A 21,925-nucleotide genomic window follows, 5' to 3' on the forward strand; every position below is an offset into this window, starting at 1 on the left:
GCTGCGGACGGTGGGCGGGAGGCTGCCAACGGTTTTGAGTGTAGGGAAGGGGCGAGGGTGGGTGTGCAGGGCTCCTTGGCCTCCCGGACCGGGGCTCAGGGGCGGGGGACAATCCCTGGCCCGCACCTTGGCAAACTGAGCGGGGCTGAGGTCTGGCGGTGTGGCGAGGAGTTGCCAGGGGTGGTCCGGGTAGAGGATCTCAGGCTAGGCTGGAGGGCGGCGGACTTTGAGGGGGTGGCCCAGGGTTCACAGAGTTTCTCTTGGGATAGCACGGAGGGGGGGGGCGGTTCTAGAAGAGCCTTGCTATGGCTTTCTTGCCAGGAGCGGTCGGAGGGGATAGACAGGAGGGTTGACGGTGGGTGGAACAGGTGCATGGCGACGGGCGTGAGGAGGTGGGGAACGTGAGGGTCCTGCCTCTCTGAGACCCCGGCCAGGTGAGGGCCAAATAAGACTGCTGGAGGGAAAGCAGGCCGCTGTTGGATTGGGTCCATTTCAGTTTGCAGGTTCTGGGTGTGAGAATTTAAAAGCCTGTGCCATAAGTCGGTCTTCAGCACTCCAGGGGAATTGCAGTGGGGCTGTCTCCCCTCGGTCTTCTGTCCCCACCCCCTCCTTGCTGCACCCTCCTTTTCCACCGGTCCCAGGCGCGGTGGAAGGAAATGCTTTTGCCCTCTCCCATGGCCTCTGGAACTGCTGGAAACCTTTCCTCTAACCAGAAAGCCTCCCTGCCGTCCCTCAACAAGGATCCTTGGCTTGGAGTCTTCCTCCTTTCTCCCAAATCTTCTTTCTCGGTGCACTTCCCCCCCTGGAGTCTCCTAAAGCAGGACCAGGAGTTCCCACTTCTGCTGTCTGCAGTTGTCTGGTGCTTGTACTCATGGCGACATCAGCTACCAGCCCCGTTTCACCTCTCCGGGCTGAGGATCTCCTGAGTGATTCATCAGAAGCCCCTGGGCTGAACCAAGTATCCTCTGAGGTGACCTCCCAGCTCTATGCTTCTTTGCACCTCAGTCGTCAGGCGGAGGCCACCGCCCGAGCCCAGCTGTATCTCCCCACCACCTCCCCACCTCCCCATGAGATGTTAGATGGCTTGGCCCAAGAGCTGAGTCACAGCTTGTCGGTTGGCTTGGAGAACAACCTGAAGAAAAAGGTGAGAGAGGTGTGTCTTGGGTACCTCTAGGGTCTTGGAATGGGTGGTCGTAAAAAAAAAAAAAAAAAAAATTGCTTTGCTGAGATTTGAACTATTGTTGGATTGAACTCCTATTTTGAAGATACCTGCACCAAGGGACAGGTTGCTGTGCTTTGACTGGGACTTGGGCACTAAGCGAGGATAAGGTTTCTTCAGTTCAAGAGAGAACTAGGCACTTAAGGATAGCAAAATTTGCTAAGCTCCTTCCAGCTCAAAGCTAGTTTGATTGTGTGGTTTACAGTTTGGCATGTCAGTCATTCAAACGCGGTCTAATCGATTACACATGTCACAGAGAGGTTGGTTATTAGTGTTGCAGGCTGGTTAGGTCTTCCAGAGTTTGAAAAACTGATAGCCACGGACTCCACAGTCTTTAGATGAGGTATTTCCTCTCTAGTTGGCAAGGATCCTCACCAGGCTTGTCTTAATGTGCCCAATTAATTTATTTACACTATGTGCCTGCCTTCTGCAGACATTTGAGTGTCAACCCTTATTGGGTCAGTTCCGGTTTTCTTGGCTGTCCCAGGTGCTGGAGTAATTCTTGGGTTTTAGGGACTCCCAGATGCCACGTACCCTGGCAGCGTGTAGAACATAAGATCATTCAGGTTGCATCTGCTTTCCATGCTGCTTTTTTCTAGGATGGCTCCAGGCATATTTTTGAGATGGAAAGTGTTCGGGGTCAGCTCCAGAGCATGCTCCAAAACTCCCGGGATACGGCCTATCGTGAGTTAAACCCAGATTTAAGGGGTGGGAGAAGGCGGAGAAAGGAAGGCGTCCAAGACAAGAGAGTTCAGGAGGAAAGGCTCCAGTTTTTTGGGAGAGGGGCTAGAGGAGTGGGTGAAGTCGAAAGGAAAGGCCTTCTCCTCTCTTCGTCTTCGAAGAGACAGGGTTCCTATCCTTCCCTGACCCTGGCTATGGGGTCCCTCTGGCTGCCTGCAGGGGATCCCACCACTCCAGGTCCTGGCTCAGAGAGACGAGAAGACGACTCATTTGACAGTGACAGCACAGCCACCTTGCTTAAGTGAGTTCCCCCTGGGGTTCTTCTAGCTGGCTTGCTTGTCTTTTCGGAGAGGCAGTGTTCCCTTCCTGAGTTCTGTCTTTCCTGCTTTTCTATCTCCTAGGGACCTAAGATGCTTGTCCCTTAGCTTTCAGTTTTCATCCTTTTTTCCCTATCTTCTATCCCCTTTACTCCTTCGGGACCATGGGCATCTGCTGCCTAGTACCTGGCTTTCTCCCAACCTCTAGTCCTTCTTCCCCCAGAAGAGTTGGCTTGTTTCCTTTTTTTTTTTAAAGATTTATTTATTTATTTATTTATTTATTTGAGAGAGAGAGAGTACATGAGAGGGGGGAGGGTCAGAGGGAGAAGCAGGCTCCCCGCTGAGCAGGGAGCCCAACGCGGGACTCGATCCCGGGACTCCAGGATCATGACCTGAGCTGAAGGCAGTCGCCCAACCAACTGAGCTACCCAGGCGCCCCGAGTTGGTTTGTTTCTGCTAAGACTTTTACTGCTGGGAGTGTGGTAGGCAGGAAGGAGCACTGTAGAGTGAATCACAGAACCCGAGTGCTATCTAGCTCTATGACTTTGGCCAAGTCTCTTGCTCCTTCTGAGTTTCTGTTTCCTCGTTTGTAAAATGTCACAGTTGGACTAGGGGGTCTCGAAAGCTTTCCACACCCTGACATTCTCTGCCTGCTTTGTTCAGCACCCGGCCCCTGCAAGGCTTATCTCCATCTAGCTCAGCCCAAGCCCTGGAGGAGTTGTTTCCCCGCTATGCCAGTCTTCGGCCGGGGCCCCCCCTCAATCCCCCGGATTTCCAGGGCCTGAGAGATGCACTGGATTCCGAACACACCCGTCGCAAGGTGAGTCACCAAGGCTTCCGTGTGAAAGCAGCAAAGATTAGAAATAGGCTGGGTGCTGGGAAGGGCTGAGGGTTGAGGGCCTGCAAGCTGAGACTTTGCTCAGATGGCTCTTCAGGGAGGTCGAGTTTGACCATCCCGTCTATGATGCACACCTCTCCTCCGGGTGGACATTCAGGCCCCTCGGGTGATAGCTTATCATAGTCTGATATATCCGGTCTGCTTCTCCCCTCTAAAATCTAAGCACTATGCGGGTCGGACCTTATCTTGTTCATCACTGTCAGAACGTGCCTGACACAAGGAAGCGTTCCAGAAGCGTGCGGTGAATGAACAGCACACCTTGCTGGCTTGTGTGAAGGCTTTATGGCTCCGGGTGATACACCGGACTTTATTTCTGCAAACCTCAGCTTATCTGAAGGGGGCAGAGAGGCGGACTAGGCAGGGGAAAGGCCACGGTCATTGGTTGTGTTGTCATTTTTGGAACCATCTCTTCGTCTGTTTGAAGCTGCCTGGGCCTGAATGGAAGGCTTTCTCCTTTCTCCTTGCCATGTTCTCCTTGCCAACCTTCACTGTGCCCAATGAGCTGCTTAGGCACGAGTCACCTCCCACTCTGTGAAGTGTGGGTTGTTGGTCTCCTGCCAGAAGGTTCGTGGAAATTTCTCCCTGGAGATCCAGGAAATGGAATAGCCTGGAAGCTAAGCCCCTGTCTCCTGAGCTGGTAGAGGTCTTGGGCCTCAAGATTCCTGCTCCCGAGTTCCCGATCCTTCTTCTCCAAACCTCTTCTGTTCTTGGGACCTGGGCTCCCCTGTCTCCAGCCCATTTTCGCCAAGAGGCGCTGGGAAATTTGTTGCTGTGGTCAAATTAGGGATAGTGACACCCAGACTTGTCCTCCTCCTTCCCAGCATTGTGAGCGCCATATTCAGACCCTACAGACCCGGGTGCTAGAGCTTCAGCAGCAGTTAGTTGTGGCTGTGACTGCTGACCGCAAGAAAGATATCATGATCGAACAGTTGGACAAGGTGCCAGGGTAGCAGAATGCGGGTGGGTCTCTCGTGGGGGGTGCCAAGGAATAGTGAAAAGGGGATGGCCAACCAGCGGTTCTTTGTTCACACTAGGAGCTGGGGGTGGGAGGGTTCCCGACTCCTGGGAGAAGGTGGCTGTTGACCCCACCCCCGCGGGCAGAAAGAGGGCAAAAAAATTACTTTGAAATTCCATTTGACTTTCCTCTCCTGAGACCCTGGCCCGAGTGGTGGAGGGCTGGAACCGTCACGAGGCTGAGCGGGCAGAGGTGCTTCGGGGGCTCCAGGAGGAACGCCAGGCAGCCGAACTTACCAGAAGCAAGCAGCAGGAGGTGGGCAACCTGGGTCGGACGGCATGAGAGCCTAGGGCACAGATCGATAGAGGGAAGGGAGTCCAGATAGCTCCGGATCTGGGTCCCTAACAGATTGAGCTCAGTCTTGAGGAGTCACCGGCCTGGCCGTTCTTTTCCCCGTTCCCCCGCACTTCACTGTTTTTGCTGCCAGACTTGCATCATCCGTGTTTTCCCAGATCTCCCCACACCACGTAGTCTTCTCTTGGGCCCCCAAGTCACTGAGTGAGGTTTCACTTTTAGTTTGTTATCACTGAAGCTTTCTGAAGTATAACCTGTAGGGATTCCCCTCTGTTTCTCTGTCCTGTGTTCCCCTGTCCCTGAAAGACAGTGACCCACCTGGAGCAAAGCCTTTCTGAGGCCATGGAGGCCCTGAATCGTGAGCAGGAAAGTGTCAGACTGCAGCAACGGGAAAGAGAGACACTGGTGAGAATGCTGGGCTCGGTCCATTCCATTAGAGGCTGCTAACTAATTCAGGGGCTGTGGGCCAACGGTGGGTTGTGGGAGCCGCACCAGGGGAGTGTTTCCCCAAATGTGTCCCTTAGAACACTCGTTCTACTAGATCCTCTGCAGACGGGGCTCGGCCGCCAAGTTGGCTCTAGAGACTCTGCAAATCATTGCCTCGTTAGAATCATGGATCATAGAAGGGTGGGGAGGGGCGCCTGGGTGGCTCAGTCATTAAGGTCATGATCCGGAGTCCTGGGATCGAGCCCCGCATCGGGCTCCCTGCTCCACGCGAAGCCTGCTTCTCCCTCTCCCACTCCCCCTGCTTGTGTTCCCTCGCTGGCTGTCTCTCTCTCTCTCTATCAAATAAATAAAATCTTTAAAAAAAAAAAAAGAATCATCGGGGGGATTGTTTTACAATGTAGACTTCTGGGACCCGTCGCCAGGGGTTTTGATTTGGTAGATATATTGAACTGGGGAGCTGAAATATTTTCAGCAGTTTCCTAGGTGATTTTGTTCAGCCAGGTTTGGGATTTCTGGTCTAGGGCAGAGCCAGAAAAGGTATGGGATGAGACTTAATCGGGTTTCTTATTGCTGGAATGATAAGATGATTACTCATATGAATTAGCAGCCAGGTCTGGAACTCAGTTGTGTGCATGATGCGTGCTTGCGACATGCGTGCTGTTACTTGTCATCTTCACAGGCTTTTTTTTTTTTTTAAGATTTTATTTATTTGCGAGAGAGAGAATGAGAGACAGAGAACATGAGAGGGAGGAGGGTCAGAGGGAGAAGCAGACTCCCTGCTGAGCAGGGAGCCCGATGTGGGACTTGATCCCGGGACTCCAGGATCATGACCTGAGCCGAAGGCAGTCGCTTAACCAACTGAGCCACCCAGGCGCCCGGCTTTTTTTTTTTTTTTAAGATTTTATTTATTTATTTGACACAGAGAGAGAGAGTGAGAGAGAGAGAGAGCGCACAAGCAGGGGGAGCAGCAGGCAGGCAGAGGGAGAGGGAGAAGCAGGCTCCCCACCGAGCAAGAAGCCTGATGCGGGGCTCGATCCCAAGACTCCGGGATCACGACCCAAGCCGAAGGCAGCCGCTTAACCGACTGAGCCACCTAGGCGCCCCTTCACAGGCTTGACCCAACAGCGCCGTCGTGGTTGCTGGTCGGCTGGTTCATGATTAGAGGCTGGATTTTCTAGTCTTTGTGGAGCTTCTTTTGAGGATGATAGTGACGGGTATTGCATATTGAGTGCTTACTATGTGCTGGACGCTGTGCTGATTGCTTTCTGTGCGCTTTTTACTGGAATCCTCACAAGGTAGGCCCTAGACATGAACACATAGTGAGTGACAGCTGGGATGCAAACCGATTTGAGCCCAGATGGACCGAATTCTGGAACAGACGCTCCTGTTTACCGTGTCACAGTCCTGTGGGCTTGTCAACTCTTGTTTTTGAGCGGACAGAATTCTCAGTGGGTGCAGTGTATGGGGGTGACGGGGCCGCTTGCTGCTCTCTTGAGGGCTTGCTCAGGATCTGGTTTTCCCTGGGGCTCCAGGAGGAGGAGAGGCAGGCTCTGACCCTGAGCTTGGAGCTGGAGCAGCAGCGGGGCCGGGCCCTGCAGGAAGAGCGGGATGAGGCTCGGGCTGGGCAGCTGAGTGAGCATCGACAGCTGGAGGCGCTGAAGCTGGCCCTGGAGGAGGAGCGGCAGGCCTGGGCCCAGCGAGAGCTCGAGCTCCAGGAGCGCTACGGGGCCCTGCAGGAGGAGGTGCACGCTCAGCTGGAAAAGGAGAAGGTGAGAGCGGCCGTCCCGTCGTCAGGGAGTAGGCAACAGCTGAAGGGCAGAATGACGGAATGAGACGGGAGGTCAGAATATGGGGTGTGGGGGGGGACTGGGCTGCAGAGTGAAGACCTGTCTGGGGGGGACAAGGTGGAGGGTGCGGGGCCAGCAGGCGTGGCCGGGGACAGCCAGTACCTCGAAGGCTGAAAGAGTGAGATTCCCCAGAGCCGAGCAGAGAGTCAGGTGTGAAGAGGGAGAGTAGCGGCTTGGGTTTCAGGGCGCGGGATGACGACTTGGGGAATGGAGGTGACCAGGAGGCAGGAATGGAGGCGCGCACTTGAGTTTGGTTTCCTTTCCCAGGGGAACACCCAGAGGGAGGTGCAGGCGGCGCGGGAGGCCCAGCAGCAGCTAACGCTGGTGCAGTCGGACGTGCGGCGGCTGGAAGGGGAGCTGGACACGGCTCGGAGAGAGCGAGACGCCCTGCAGCTGGAGATGAGCTTGGTGCAGGTCAGGTGGCGGCATGTGCCCGAGGCTGCCCTCCTCGTTAGGACAAGTAGGTGTGAGGCCCGGGACCTTTTGGGAGTCATGGCAAACACTGCCATTTTTTACCTAGAATTTTGACCCCTAAAGGCTTCTGCCTCATCCACGGGGGATACAGTGCCCGAAACCGCGCGTAGTACTAAACCCCATATGTACTGCTTGTTTTCTGTGCGTCCGCACCTACAGTAAAGGTAAATTTATGACATAGCCACAGTAAGAGACGGATAATAACTCGTATTAAACTTGAACATTTATAGCAACAGGCTGTAATAAAAGTCACGTGAATGCGGTCTCTCGCTCAGCACGTCTTACTGTTGTGTGCTCACCCGTCTTCTGGTGAGGATGAGAGATGGGGAGGTGCCCGCGGGGGGCCATGAAGGAGGCGAGGACGCAGCGTTAGGCTGCTGACCTTCCAGCAGCACGTCAGAAGGGGGATCGCCTGCCTCCGGACCGCGGTTGACCACGGATAGCTGAACCTGCGCAAAGCAGGACTGTGGAGAGGGGGACTACTGTGTGTGCAAATTGTGTGTTAGGTGCACATTGTTGAAGTTCCCAGAGCAAGTCAGCCTGAGAGACTTCCCTTATTAACGAGGGACGTGAGGAGACGCACCCCGTTTCCGGGTTAGCGAGGCCAGTGTTGGGAAGAACACACTCCTTTTTCTTTTCACCTCACCTGCGGAAGTGGCGGACTGACCACCTGGAAACTAACTCCTCATGGAGGACCGAGGGTAAAGATGTTAGTACAGTTCCATATCGGCACGTAAGCTGCCTTAGTCCCCCGGACTGGTGCTCGCTGGGTGTGCGTTGGTTCACGGAGTCTACTCAACAGCCCCACCACGGAAGCTCCGTGCTGGGAGCTGGGAATCTTCCTGGCCAACGAGGAGCGACCAGCTAGAAGGGGGGTTTGTCTAGCACACACATTCTTGAAGCTGTGTGATAGATGATAGTTGAGGGACAGGAGAACTACTCCCGACTCAGTGTCATCTTTGTAGTGAGGTCTTCCCCAACCCCACCGGGTAAGATCCGCGACCTCTGACAATCCGCGCTCCCCTTCCCTGTTTGAATTTTTCTCCTGATATACTACATCTGCACCTTTTAAAATCTTGTGCATTTTTTGAAGGCAAGGATTTTTGTCTGTTCATTGTTGGATCCAGTGCCTGACTTTAGTGTTACTCAAGTCGTCGATTTCCTTATTGTTCTATCCATTATCGAAAGAGAGGTGTTGATGTTTCTGGCTATTACTGTTTCCAGTTATTACTGTAGGACTGTCCATGTCTCCCTTCAAGAAGTCTGTCCATTTTGTCTTCATATATTTTGGGGCTCTGTTAAGTACACAGATGTGTATATTGTTATGTCTTCTTGATATAACCTTTTTTGGCTTAAAATCTATTTTGTCTAATGATAATCTAGCCCCCACCCTAGCTCTCCTGGGTGTATTTGCATGGGCTCTTTTCATCCTTTCACTTAAGAGGCTTTTGTGTCTTTGCATCTAAAGTGAGTTTCTTGTCGACCACATATACAGGATCATGTTTTGTTCCGTTGTTTAATCCATTCTGCCAATTCCTGCCTTTTAATTGGAGAATTTAATCCATTTACATTTAAAGTAATTACTGGCTAAGGACTGATTTCTGCCATTTAACTATTTGTTTTCCATACATCTTACTTGTTTCTGGTTTTCAGTTGCTCCATTACTGCCTTTTTGGGGTATTTCATCAATATTTTGTGTACCGTTTTTGATTCTCTTCATTTTTCCTTTTCTGTACATATTTAAAGTTATTTTCTTAAGGATTCCCTTGAGATTACGGTTAACATCTTAAAATAACGGTCACCTAGTTTGAATAATACTAACTTTAGGTTCAGTAGCGTGCAGCCACTGTTCCTGTACATCGGTGTGTCTCCACTTTTGTGGTGTTATTGATGCAGATTTATCAGTACTGTTTTGTGCATCTGCCTTTTATATCCTACAGGAAAAAAGGAGTTACAAACTGAGATTATGGTAATACAGGCTTCTGTGTTTACCTGCGGAGTAACCTTTATCGGGGTTCTTTATTTCTTCATATGGCTTCAGGTTACTGTCTCATTTCATTTCATTTCATTTTGGCCTGCAGGACTCCTTCAGCATTTTTTGGTAAGTCAGGTCTACTAGAAATGAATGCTCTTAGCTTTAGTTTATCTGAGAATGGCTTAATTTCTTTTTCATTCTTGAAGGTTTTTGTTTTTTGTTTCACTGGACAGTTGATTTTCTTTCAGCACTTGAAATATGTCATTCCACTACCTTCTGGCCTCTGACTTCTGATGAGAAATTGGCAGTTAGTCTTACGTAGGCGCTATAAGTGACCAGGTGCTTCTCTCTTGCTCCTTTCTCTGTGTTTGGCTTTTTTTTTTTTTTTTTTAAGATTTTATTTATTTATTTGAGAGAAAGAGAGAGCGTGCACATGAGCCAGAGGAGGAGCAAGTGGAGAGAGACAAGCAGACTCTGTGCTGAGCGTGGAGCTGATGCAGAGCTGGAGCCCAATGCAGGCTCAATCCCATGACCCCTGAAATCATGACCTGAGCCAAAATCGAAGTAGGCCGCTTAACCAACTGAACCACCGAGGCGCCACTCTGTGTTTGGCTTTTGACAATATGACTATGATGTGTTGTAGTGTAGATCTCCTTGAGTTTATTCTGTTTAGAGATTGTTGAGTTTTGGGGATGGATAGATTTATGTCTTTTATCAAATTTGGGAAGCTTTTGGCTGTGTTTTGAGATTTTTTTTCCTGTTCTTTCTCCCTTTCTTGTCCTTCTGGGACTTTGCTAATGCATCCATTGGTATGATGTCCCACAGGCCCCTCAGGTTCTGTTCATTTTTCTTGATTGTTTTTTCCTGTTGCTCATTGGATTAGATAATTTCTGTTGCTTATCGTCAAGTTCATTGGCTCTTTCTTCTTCCTGCTGAACTCTGCCATTGAGCCCCTTTGGTGAAATTTTTAAAATAGTTTTTATTATTTAGAGCAGTCCTATGTTCAGAGCAAAAGTGAGCAGAAGGTACAGATATTTCCCATATGCCCCCTACCCCCACAGATACATAGCTGCCCCCATTACCAACATCTCCCACCAGAGTAGAATGAATGTTTGTTACAATTGATGAACCTATATCAACACGTCATTATCACCTAGAGTCCATAGATTACATTAGGGTTCCTTCTTGCTGTTGTACATTTTATGGGTTTGGACAAATTTATAATGACATGTATCCACCTTTATAGTGTCACACTCAGTTTCACTGCCTTAAAGATCCTTTGTGCACTGCCTGTTCATCCCTTCCTCCCTCTAACCCCTGGCAACCACTGATCTTTTTACTGTCTCCATAGTTTTGCCTTTTCCAGAATGTCATATAGTTGGAATCCTACAATGCGTAGCCTTTTTAGACTCACTTCTTTCACTTGGTAATATGCATTTAAGTTTCCTCTGCGCCTTTTCATGGCTTGTTAGCTTGTTGAATAATATTCCACCGTCTGGATGTGCCACAGTTTATATATCTGTGTGCTTACTGAAGGACATCTTGGTTGCTTCTGATTTCTGGTGGTTGAGAATAAAGCTTGTAAACATCCATGTGCAGGTTTTGGTATGGACCTGAGTTTTTAACTCCTTTGGGTAAATACCAAGGAGTGTGGTTGCTACATCATATGGGAAGAGTACCTTTTGTTTTGTCAGAAACCACCACAGTGTCTTCCAGAGTCGTAGCACCATTTTGCATTCCCATCAGCAGTGAATGAGCGTTCCTGTTGCTCCACATTCTCTCCAACACTTGTTGTGGTCAGTGTTCTGGATTTTGGTTATTTCAATAGGGGTATATAGTGAAATAGGGGTATGTAGTGGTATCTAGTGAAATTTTCATATCATCAATTGTACTTTATAGTTTCAGAATTTCTATTTGGTTCTTTTTTATAATTTAAGTCTCTATTGATGTTTTCTATTTGTTCATACAGTATTCTGATTTCATTTAGTTTGTTGTCCAAATAGTTCATTGAGCATATTTAAAACTGTTGATTTAAGGTCTTTGATTAGTAATCCCAATGTCTGGGCTTCCACAGGAAATATTTCTGTCAAATCTCTTTTTCCTTTTTTTTTTTGTTTTGTTTTGTTTTAAAGATTTTATTTTTAAGTACTCTCCACACCCAACGTGGGTCTTGAACTCACAACCCTGAGATCAAGAGTTGCATGCTGTACCAACTGAGCAAGCCAGGCGTGCCTAATTTTCTTTTTCCTTTGAATGAGTCGTATTTTCCTGTTTCTGTGTTTTGTAATTTGTCGTTGAGAACTAGACATCTTAAATATTATAATGTAATTCTGGAAATCATATTCTCTCTCCTCAGATTTTTTTTTTTTTTTGATGCCTGCAGCCATCCATTTGTATAGTGACTTTTTCAGACTGTTTTTGCAAAGTCTCTATTTCTTGTTGTGTGTGGTGACTGACATTTCTGTTCTGTTACCTCTGTGATTAGCCTGTGAGTTGACAGAGATTTTCTTAAATGTCTGAATTCTTCTCTCAAATGAGTATATATGTCTCTTTAAATCTTATGATTGGTGCTACCAGGGAAGCCTCTGCAGGGGCCCAAAACAAAGGTGGTTGTTTGCTCTGGTTCCTCAGGGAATTGCCAAACTGTCCAAAACACCCAATCCCACGTTTTTGGAGGATAAGGTCCTTACCTACCACGCTCACTTCAGCCAGTCCCTCTAGTTTCCCGGGCTACCATTCCTGTGGCTGCAGAGGGCCTAGGGCTGGGGGATGGAAGCAGGCTCACATCCCCAGCTCTTGTACCAAAGCCCAGCAGCCTGTGCCTTCATCAGGCACTCTCCTGCTCGTTTAAGTATCTGATCAGGTTCCAGAGTTCCCAAATAGTGGGTTTTGATATTTTTTCCACATCTCAATGGATGTTTTGGCAGAAGGACTAACCCCTGCAGTTTTCTACCCTGCCATTTTCCATGAGATCACTGTTTTTAAATTCTGTTTTAAATAAAAAACCACCATAAGACATTATTAATGTTCTGTAAAGCCAATATTCATTTAGAGGTATCCCCATATTTTACTATTTTCTCTGTTGTTCGAACTTTCTTTGAACTCAGACCTCCCATGTGAGATCTTTTTCTTGGTGGAAAAATCTCTCATATGTATGTATGTATGTATGTGTGTGTGTGTGTGTGTGTGTTTGGTTATTTAATTAGTTTAGTTTGAAATGACCCTGAGACTATGACCTGAGCCAAAATCAAGAGTCAGCCACTTAACCAACTGAGCCACCCAGGTGCCCCTCTACTTATTATTTTTTTAAGATTTTAGATCTTAGAAGAGATTTTAGAGATTTAAGAGAGTGAGACAGAGAGAGGGAAAGCCGGGGGAGGGGCAGAGAGAGAAGCCGACTCCCGCTGAGCAGGGAGCCCGATGCGGGGCTTGATCACAGGACCCTGGGATCATGACCTGAACTGAAGGCAGATGCTTCACTGACTGAGCCACCCATGCACCCCTCTACTTCTGTTTTTATTATTGATTTACAGCTTAATTTTGTAATTAGAGAGCATGGTCTTTTAAAAAAATTGCTTATGTGTTTTCCACACAACTTTTCGTTTTGAAATATTTCTATCTTAACAGAGTGTTGCATGAAGAGTGTAATGAATGACGCTTGGATTCACCAGCTGACATTTTGCAACGTTTGTCTGTTGGGCTGGACCTCCCTGTCCCTCTCTCCCTGCCCCTGCCCCCATCACTGGAGAGTTTCTGGTAGACATGAGAGAATATAGTATTTTTGTTACTTAAATTCTTTGAAATTTTTTGATACTTATTATCTGTTCTAATATATGGTCCATTTTTCTACGTGTCTCATGTGTGCTTGAAAATATGTATCTTATAGTTGTTGGGTGAAGTGTTTTATATGTGTCTATTTGTATGTGTGTCTAGTTTGGTAATTGTGCTATTTAAATCATTGTTTCCTTAATGATTTTTTTTCTGTTAAAATCTCACTGACTGTGGATTTTTCTATTTTTCCTGTAGTCTGTCAGTTTTTGCTTTACACATTTTAAGGCCATTGTTAAGAGCATATAAATTTTAAAATTGCTACATCTCTCCTGGTAAATTGGATGTTTTATCCATATGAATTGACTCTCTTTATCTCTTCAGGCTTTTTACCTTAGAATCTATTTTTGCTTAATAATATAATGTTACTAGACTTATACCAGCCTTTTTAAAAATATTCTTTTAAGCTTTTTCCTTAAAGTAGAGCTTGCCTGGCAAATATTTTTGTAATCTTTACTTTCAGCCTTTATATATTTGTCTCTTAATTGGAGCATCAAACTCTTTTATATTCAGTGTATTTATTTATGGTTGGATCTATGTTTCAACTTTAGATTTTATTTTGTCTTACCTTCTTAATCTTTATTTTTCTCTCCTTTCTTGTCATCTTTTAGATTCATTACTTTTTTCTCATTTTCTTTTGTCAGCTAGTTTTAAAGCCAGCTAGTTTTAAAATTTCTGTTTGTTTAGGGGTTACTTCAGAAATTATAACATGCATATTTCAATCAAAGTGAATTTATTGGAGGTAATTATCATGGATAAAGAAGGGAGCCAACATCAGCATGGTTGGGTGGTTCCCAAAGAAGTGTTTTTTTTTTTTTTAAGATTTTATTTATTTATTTGACAGAGAAAGGCACAGCGAGAGAGGGAACACAAACGGGGAGTGGGAGAGGGAGAAGCAGACTCCCTGCCGAGCAGGGAGCCCGATGAGGGACTCGATCCTGGGACTCCAGGATCATGACCTGAGCCGAAGGCAGCCGCTTAACCAACTGAGCCACCCAGGCGCCCCCAAAGAAGTTTTAAAAATACTTTTAAGATTTATAAAAGTTATCTGTAAGGCAAGTTTGAATAATACAGAAGTAGAAAGCCTTGGTTATCTTTCCTTACCACACCACTTTGCGTATGCCCTTTCAGGATCTTTTCATTTGAGTTTGTGGGTTACTGCTTTATTATTTAAGATGTATTTACTTGAGAGAGAGGGTGAACGAGCCAGTGGGGCGGGGGTGGGAAAGGCAGAGGGAGAGAGAATCTCAAGCAGACTCCTGGCTGAGCATGGAGCCCTACGAGGGACTCGATCCCAGGACCCTGAGATCATGACCTGAGGCGAAACCAAGAGTCGGACACTCAACCGACTGAGCCACCCAGGTGCCCTCGTGGGTTGCTGCTTTAAAAAAAACATACACACTTGTTGCAACTTGTCACTGTTACCTCTTAATATAAATATCTTTCCACGTCCCGTATTCCCACTACATGGAGATAGATGTACGTTGTGATTTTGAAGAATTGTATAATGTCGCAGTGAATGGGTGAATTGTAGTTTTCTTAAGCATTTTCCTTCTGATGAGCAATGTGCACCGACACCAATTTTTTTCACTATTAAAAGTAGTGCTGCGGGCGCCTGGGTGGCTCAGTCAGTTAAGCGACTGCCTTCGGCTCAGGACATGATCCTGGAGTCCCGGGATCGAGTCCCGCATCGGGCTCCCTGCTTGGCGGGGAGTCTGCTTCTCCCTCTGACCCTCCCCCCTCTCATGCTCTCTTTATCTCATTCTCTCTCTCAAATAAATAAATAAAATCTTAAAAAAAAAAAAAGTAGTGCTGCAGTGAGCATCATTATACATAAATCTGTAGGATAGATTCCTTAAAGTGCTGTCGCCAGCTCAGAGGGAGTATATATTAACTCTTCCATTGGAAGAATTTAAGTAATGAGCTATCTAGAGTAGTCAGTATCAGGAAGCAGAAGTTAGAATGGGGCTGGAGTGGGAGGAAATGGGGAGCGACTGTTCAGTGGGTATAGAGTTTTAATTTTATAAGATGAAAAGTCCTAGAGATCTGCACAGTAATGTGAATAGGGTTAACAACTACTCAACTGTACTCTTAAAAGTGGTTAAGAAGGTAAATTTTATATTATGTGGTCTCTTTTACCTCAGTTTTTAAAAATTAAAAAAAAAAAGCGGTGTAATGACGAAGGGTTTAGTATGATGGGAGAGAGGGGGTGGGTGGGTAGCCACGTAAGCCCTTTCAAGCAGCCAGAACTTCATTCTTCAGGCAATGGGGGCATTCAGACGGTTCCGAACAAGGGCAAAAATTGAGCACATTTGTATTTTAGAATATTCACTCAGGCACAAAGTGGAGGATCTACTGGGGCCAACGTGAAGGAGGGTGGCGGGTAGAATAGAGGCCAGGAGATCAAGTAGACGTGAGATAATACTGGATTACCGTAGTCGTGAGTGGAGGAGTAAATTCAGGAGGTGTTAAGGAAGTAGAAGGAAGGACCCTAAGGAAGGTGGAAGGAAGCAGGAGTCAGGGATGACTCTGGGTTTCAGAGAGTGTGGGTGTTCCAGTGGAGAGCAGTGCCATTAACTAAGGCAAGAAACAGAACAGGAGAGGTTCGAGCGTAAAACACCAAATGAGCTCAATTTTGAATGTGTTTTATTTGAGGTGTAGCCAAGACACTTACTCAGGAGGCTTCTGGGTGTGTGGGCTTAAAGTCCAGCTAAAGAGAGACTTAGAAAGTGCTTTAAGGTATAAATGGTAAGAAAAAACATAGCCTAAATGCTCCATGTTTGTTTTATTTTTTATTTTTTAAGGATTTTATTTATTTATTTGACAGAGACACAGTGAGACAGGGAACACAAGCAGGGGGAGTGGGAGAGGGAGAAGCAGGCTTCCCGTGGAGCAGGGAGCCCGACGTGGGGCTCGATCCCAGGACCCTGGGACCATGACCTGAGCCCAAGGCAGACGCTTAACGACTGAGCCACCCAGGCGCCCCAATGCTCCATGTTTATTAAACACGTGTCAAAAGCACCCGTGACCCGGAATGTTAGTTAATACGGGGTCAGAGAGAAGAATGAGGACAGAATTCGAGAAAGCATTCTGCCCCTCCGGGCGCCTGGAGGAAGAGCGGTGGGCTGGGGCCGGGGAGCAGGGGGCGCGAGGTCACGGGGCTGGCGGCGGCAAGGCAGGGGTGAGGGAGGCGTGCTTTCCGGAGGAGATTCACGCCGGTGGCAGGTGTTGCAGGGGGCACCTCAGAAGACAAGAGAAATCACGGTGGGATTTGGAAGTTCAGCTCTTTGTCGCGGAGGCCTGTGAGGGGAAATCAGGTTTCGGTGAGTTGCAGAAGGACTGTGAGGTGCGAAAGAAGAGGCCGGATGCAGCCCCATCCTGCTTTAGGATCAGGAGACAGGGACACCTGCTGCGTGTCTAGAGATGGGCTCCTTCTACCTACCACTGCTGTTGGCTAAATACATATTTCTTTGGTCCAGTGCCACCTTTCCTTTCGTGCGCCTGTGAAGCACCTAGTCCCGCATGGGAGCCTCCTTCCGTCCTTGCGGCAGGAATCAGGCATGGATGGAGCTGTTAGCTCTCGCCCTCCTTCACCCCCAGGCGCGGTGTGAGAGCCAGCGGATCCAGCTGCAGTCGGAGCTGACCCTGCAGCTGGAGCAGCGGGTGAGTGAGCGCCTGGCGCAGGCCCAGGAGAGCAGCCTGCAGCACGAGGCCTCCCTGCGGGAGCATCACAGGTACCCGGCACTTTCCGGATCCTCTCGGGTCCCTCCAGCCCACAGGCTCCCTCCTGGCTGCCCTCAGGTCCAAGTCCCCAGCGCCCTTGCCTTGATGGGGACGGCGCAGAACTGCCCCTCTCCTGCCCCTCCCAGGCCCACTTCCCACATCCCCTCTTCCCTACCAGTAGTTTTCTGGAAATGCTTCTTCAGTGAACCACTATCCCAGTCTCTGCCTCTGGGGACCCGGTCCCGAGACACCCGCTCTGTCCCCTCCCTGCTCCCCGAACCCCGCTGTGCCTTGGCCCGGCGCTCTCGCTGTGCCAGGCGCACCTTCTGGCCCTTTCCCGTTTGAGGACTTTGGTCTCCAGACTCAGCCCTCCTTCCTCACCCGTGTCCTCCTAGGAAGCAGCTGCAGGACCTGAATGGACAACACCAGCAGGAACTGTCCACTCAGCTGGCTCAGTTCAAGGTGGAACTGGCAGAGCGAGAGGAAAGGCAGCAGCAGGTGGCTCAGGACTATGAGCTCAGGTGCGGCGGCCCTTTCAGGCCTCCGTCCGTTTCCCGCGCGTGGAGCCCAACCCGGGCCTGTGGGCCTGTCCGCGTCTGCAGTGGCCCCAGCCCCTTGCATAGTCACGGAGGCCTGCTTCCTCAGAGGCCGTCCTCCCCTCTGCCGTCTTCCCCCCCAGACTGGCCCGGGAGCAGGCGCGTGTGCGTGACCTGCAGAGCGGCCGCCAGCAGCTGGAGGAGCAGCGGGCCGAGCTGGTGGAGCGACTCCAGGCCATGCTGCACGCCCACTGGGAGGAGGCCAACCAGCTGCTCAGCGCCCCCACCTTGCCTCCGAACCCCCCGGTAGGCATCGCCCTCGAACGCGGCTGGTCCCGAGGTCGGTCCTAGCACCCGCGTTAGGGGGAAGCAACCCTGTGTGCTTCCTTGAAGAAGAACCGCCTCATCGAGGGAAGTCTCTGCCGTGGTCACCGCTCACCCAGGCCGGCCCCGGGCCGTGGGGCCCAGCTCTCCTCCCCCAGCCCTAGAGGAGTCTCACCCCTCGCCCTATTCTGGTGGCATCTTCCACTTCCTCCTCGTGACTCTTCAGTTTTTATTTTAAGCTAAAATCTTTTTTGGAAAAGATAATAACGTGCACGTGGTAAAAAAGGAAATCCAAACAGTTCGAAAAGGTGTGTGGTGGGAAGTGCTCACCGTCCTCCCCTGCCCCGCTTGCTCTGGGCCCCAGGGGTGGCCTCCCGTGCGTGGCCGTGCGACTTCTCATTTGGCCCAGTGTTTATTCGTGGACATCAGAGTCGTCCTCTATATCCTGCTTCCACGCACAGAGCTGACGTAAATATCATTCACACGTGTCCTCGTGCAAGCCTATCTGGAAAGCTTCTGGAGATGGAATTGTGAGGTCACAAATAAGCATTGCAAAATGGGATGGAAGGTGACAGATGTTACCAGATCCCCTCCTAAGGACTTCCTACTCACTTGTCCTCTTAACCTTGGAATCGAGGCGTCTGCGCCCTGGCTCGTGTCTGTACGTGCACAGAGCGTGATCCTCTTCCTGCCTCTCGTGTGCCCAGGTTCCTACCACCAGGCCCTCCAGCCCTGGGCCTCAGGAGCCAGAGAAGGGGGAGCGGAGGCTGTGGACTCTGCCTCCCGTGGCCGTGGCCCTGAAGCCCGCGCTGCAGCAGAGCCGGGAAGCGGGGGGTGAGGCGCTTGGAGTCCCGCCTGTCCTCTGCAGCCCGTCCCCAGACCTCGGCCTCCTGCTGGGCCCCCCTTTGCAGAGCCAGCACTCCTTCCAGCCCCTGGAGCCGAGGCCGGGCCTCACCTCATCCTCCGGTAACCGGGGACGCACGTCACTGGGGTTCCCCGCGTCCACGCTCGCGCGCTCCCTCTTACCTCCTCTCTGTGTGGGGCTCAAGCAGTTCGTTTCCCAGACGTCTCAGTGACCAGAAGGTGCGAGGAGCAGGCTTCGAATAAAGGGAGTGGGAGCTCTTGGGAGTCTGATGTCACCGGGGTGATGAGAACCGGCCTTGGGGCCGTGCGGGCTCTTGCCACCGCCCCTCCCTGCGCAGCTCCTTTCCCTGGTAGACAGCGCTCGCTCTCAGGTTCTTGCTGCCCTCACCTCGGCTGGCACGTGGGTTTGGCCAGCTGGGACGTTGGCTCCAGCCGATAGTCTAGACAACCGGGGAGAGACGTTGGTGTGCGGGTCAAGGAGAGGCGCTCTGATGGGTCGGTGAGCGTTCCTCGGGTGCAGGGGCATTTCCTGGCTCGGTCAGCGGGGACTTGGGTGGTACGGACCTCACAGCCCAGGTCCAGGGAAGAATGAGGGACGGATTACATCACGACTTTGATTGTAAAAATCATGTAGTCATAGTTAAAGAGAATGAGGGCCCGAACGTGTCTCTTAATCCCAAGCCATTCTGAACATTGGTTTCTGTTCTTTGGGGAGTTTGTGGTGGGATCTCTTTGCCTAGAGTCCCAGTAGCACAGCTTTCCCCTCTTGCCCACACTTCTCAGGACTCAGCTGTACGTTCTCTCTCCAGCTGCTGTGAACTTCTCCCAGCTGGGATGCCCCTGCTGTATTTAAGAGGCCTCTTTCCCTTGGCATTTGGGGGGCTGATTTGGGGAGGATTCCCCTCCCCTACAACACACACGCGGCCCCGTTTCACTTTCCAGCCGGGGGCTTCCACCCTGACCACAGGCCGGAGCGGCCGTTCCCTGAGGAAGATCCTGGGCCCGACGGGGACAGCTTCCTCAAGCAGGGGCTGCCGGCCCCCTCCCAGCTCGAGGGCCTCAAGCATTTTTTGCACCAGGTAAGAGAGGGCCCACCTGTCCCACCTCACCTCCTTCTCCGCGTCTTCATTTTCTCCTCCTGCGGCTGCACCCCCTTTCAGGACTGGAGCTTCTGTCCCAGTCTGTCTGATTCCTGTCTCGTAAGCCCCTTCTGGAACTTCCCCAGCCTCTGCCTCCCTCCCAGACCCAGATCTCTTTCCTGATCGGTCCGCCGGGCACCTTGCTGTCTTGTCCCCGCAGCTGCTGGAGACGGTACCCCAGAACAGCGAGGTCCCTTCTGTTGATCTGTTGCCCCCGAAGCCTGGTGAGGGCCAACTCTGAAGAAGGCTGGGGCCGGGCGTGGGGAAGGTGGGAGCTGGCTGTCCGGAGTGGACCTCTGGGAGCTGGCAGAGGTCATAAAGCCTAACGAGGGCTGGGTGGTGGGGTGTCCTTGGCTCTTGCCCCGTTTCCTGATTCTCGAACCTCCTTCCTCTTGCCAGGTCCGCTGGCTGGCCCGTCATGGGAGGAAGCAGCCCCGCACGTGCCACACCTCCCACCCCCCGTTCATAAAACCAAAGTGCCCCTAGCCATGGCATCCAGTCTTTTCCGGGTGCACGAGCCTCCCTCAAGCCACTCCCAGAGCAGCGGTCCCAGCAGTGGCTCCCCAGAGAGGGGTACGTGGGCCGTGGCTTCCCGGAACGTAGACAGGGGAGGTCTTGGGTGCGGAGCCGGGACCTGGGACTGAAGGCCCTTCTGGGTTCCCGGCGAGCTGGCGCCGGGGCCCCAGGGTGACCGGCATTCCCGACGCGCCTCTCAGGTGGAGACGGGCCGGCTCCCGCGGGGCAGCTGATGGACGTGTCTCAGCTCTTACGACTGTACCAGGCCCGGGGCTGGGGGGCGCTGCCTGCCGAGGACCTGCTGCTCTACCTGAAGAGGCAGGAACAGGGCAGGTACCAGCCTGGAGGGCAGGGAGGATGGGGGGGACGGAGGGGGTCAGGCCCGTGGGCGGCCCAACTCAGGCAGGGAGGAGCGGGCTGGGTGCGGTCCACGGATCCACCGGGAGGCATCCGTTGTTCTTGCCCCGGGACGAAAGCGCGGGGAGCGGTGGGCCCACGGTCTCCTCTTCCTCTGCCCCTCGCTGCTCCCGCCTCTCTCTGGTCTCTTCCTTTCTAGTGTCCGTCTCCTCACCTGTAAACACCACCTCCGTGTGTTCATGTCCTCCTACCTTAGTTTTCTCCTCTTTACCCTGCGGCTCAGAACTCAGAATCTAGGACTGTGACCTCCTAGTATAACTCACTAGTGAGTCCGCCAGTGTCTCTTCCCGTTTGATCCCCAGGTCCGTCTCGTTTGTTCTTCTTCCCAAGAGGCAGATTGGGGAGTGGGGGGGGGGGGCAGCTCCCCATCCTCATCCCTCCATTTGTGTGGCAGGACGGACAGCCGAGGGGATAATGTCCCCAGAAGGAACACAGACTCCCGCTTGGGTGAGATCCCCCGGAAAGAGGTGAGGGATAGTGGGGCAGGGACGGGGGCGTGGAAGGGCCCTTGCTGACTGGTCCCCGACCCCTGCTTCCTGTGCGTCTTGGGTGGCACGGTCTCTCCCCTCTGCTGGTTGACCGTGGCGCCCTCGTGCTTGGTGCCTTTCTGTGGTGACGGGGAGGCCAACTTTCCCTCCTCTTCTCCTCACCCCAGATCCCCTCCCAGGGGCTCCCTCGCCGCCTCGCTCCAGCCCCTAAGACTGAAAAACCTCCAGTTCGCAGGAAAGGCGGGCACCCCGCCCCCAGCAGCATGAGGAGCCGGGGGGGCATCTGGAGATGAGCCCCTTGCCCTTTCTACTCTTCTCCTTTTACTAAATGCTCGAGGGTCTGTATTCGAGTCTCAGACTCCTAGGCATCTGAAAAAATGGAGATTTTATAGGAAACTACTTTGTAAAGAAACCTCATTTGGTTTGAGAATGTTTTTTATACGTTATATGTTCCCGTTTTCTATTCTGTGGAAAAGACAGGAAGGCTTTGAAGAAAGACCGCCTCTGGCTAGGTTCGAGAAGTTCCAGTGAGCTAAGGTTCAGTGTTTCGAGAGTAGAACGTGCAGAGCGATTAGCTGCGGTTGGCAGTGGAATTATGGAAGATTCTAATTTTCTTTATACGTTTCTGTATTTCTACATTTTCCAAAACAAGCATGTATGACTTAATAATCAGAAAAAACAAACTTGTAATAAAAGAGTAAATTATTGTATAAAGAGTTTGAGTAAAAATTTGATTGTTGGGGGAGATTATTGGTTCTTTTTTTTTTTTTAATTTATTTTGAGAGAGAGAGGGAGAGTGAGCAAGAGAGAAAGCACAAGCCAGGGGGAGAGGCAGGGGGAGAAGCCGACTCCCCGCTGAGCAGGGAGCCCGACGCGGGGCTCGATCCCAGGACCTGGGATCATGACCTGAGCCGAAGGCAGAC

General features: G+C 50.9%; 1 protein-coding gene across 3 annotated transcripts; it reads left to right on the plus strand.

Moving 5' to 3' along the window:
* The first annotated feature begins 44 nt into the window (after positions 1-44).
* CNTROB (centrobin, centriole duplication and spindle assembly protein) lies at positions 45-21,711 on the plus strand. Of its 3 annotated transcripts, none has more exons than XM_034989541.1 (19): positions 46-1,153; positions 1,819-1,903; positions 2,120-2,201; positions 2,881-3,037; positions 3,937-4,053; positions 4,269-4,385; positions 4,731-4,829; positions 6,404-6,640; positions 6,986-7,132; positions 16,596-16,729; positions 17,114-17,239; positions 17,398-17,560; positions 18,286-18,544; positions 19,385-19,521; positions 19,742-19,805; positions 19,981-20,154; positions 20,298-20,430; positions 20,909-20,981; positions 21,170-21,711. In XM_034989541.1, exons 1-19 carry the CDS (start codon positions 872-874, stop codon positions 21,293-21,295), a joined length of 2,712 nt encoding a protein of 903 aa, XP_034845432.1. In that variant the 5' UTR covers positions 46-871; the 3' UTR covers positions 21,296-21,711. The 3 variants fall into 3 exon arrangements, with proteins under 3 accessions (XP_034845435.1, XP_034845432.1, XP_034845434.1); XM_034989543.1 differs by having other exon boundaries at positions 46-1,144; XM_034989544.1 differs by lacking the exons at positions 20,298-20,430; positions 20,909-20,981; positions 21,170-21,711 and having other exon boundaries at positions 45-1,153; positions 19,686-19,805.
* The last annotated feature ends 214 nt before the right edge of the window (positions 21,712-21,925 follow it).

Source organism: Mirounga leonina, unplaced genomic scaffold, assembly GCF_011800145.1.
Source record: "Mirounga leonina isolate KUSES-001 unplaced genomic scaffold, KU_Mleo_1.0 Mir_488, whole genome shotgun sequence".
Lineage (NCBI taxonomy): Eukaryota > Metazoa > Chordata > Mammalia > Carnivora > Phocidae > Mirounga > Mirounga leonina.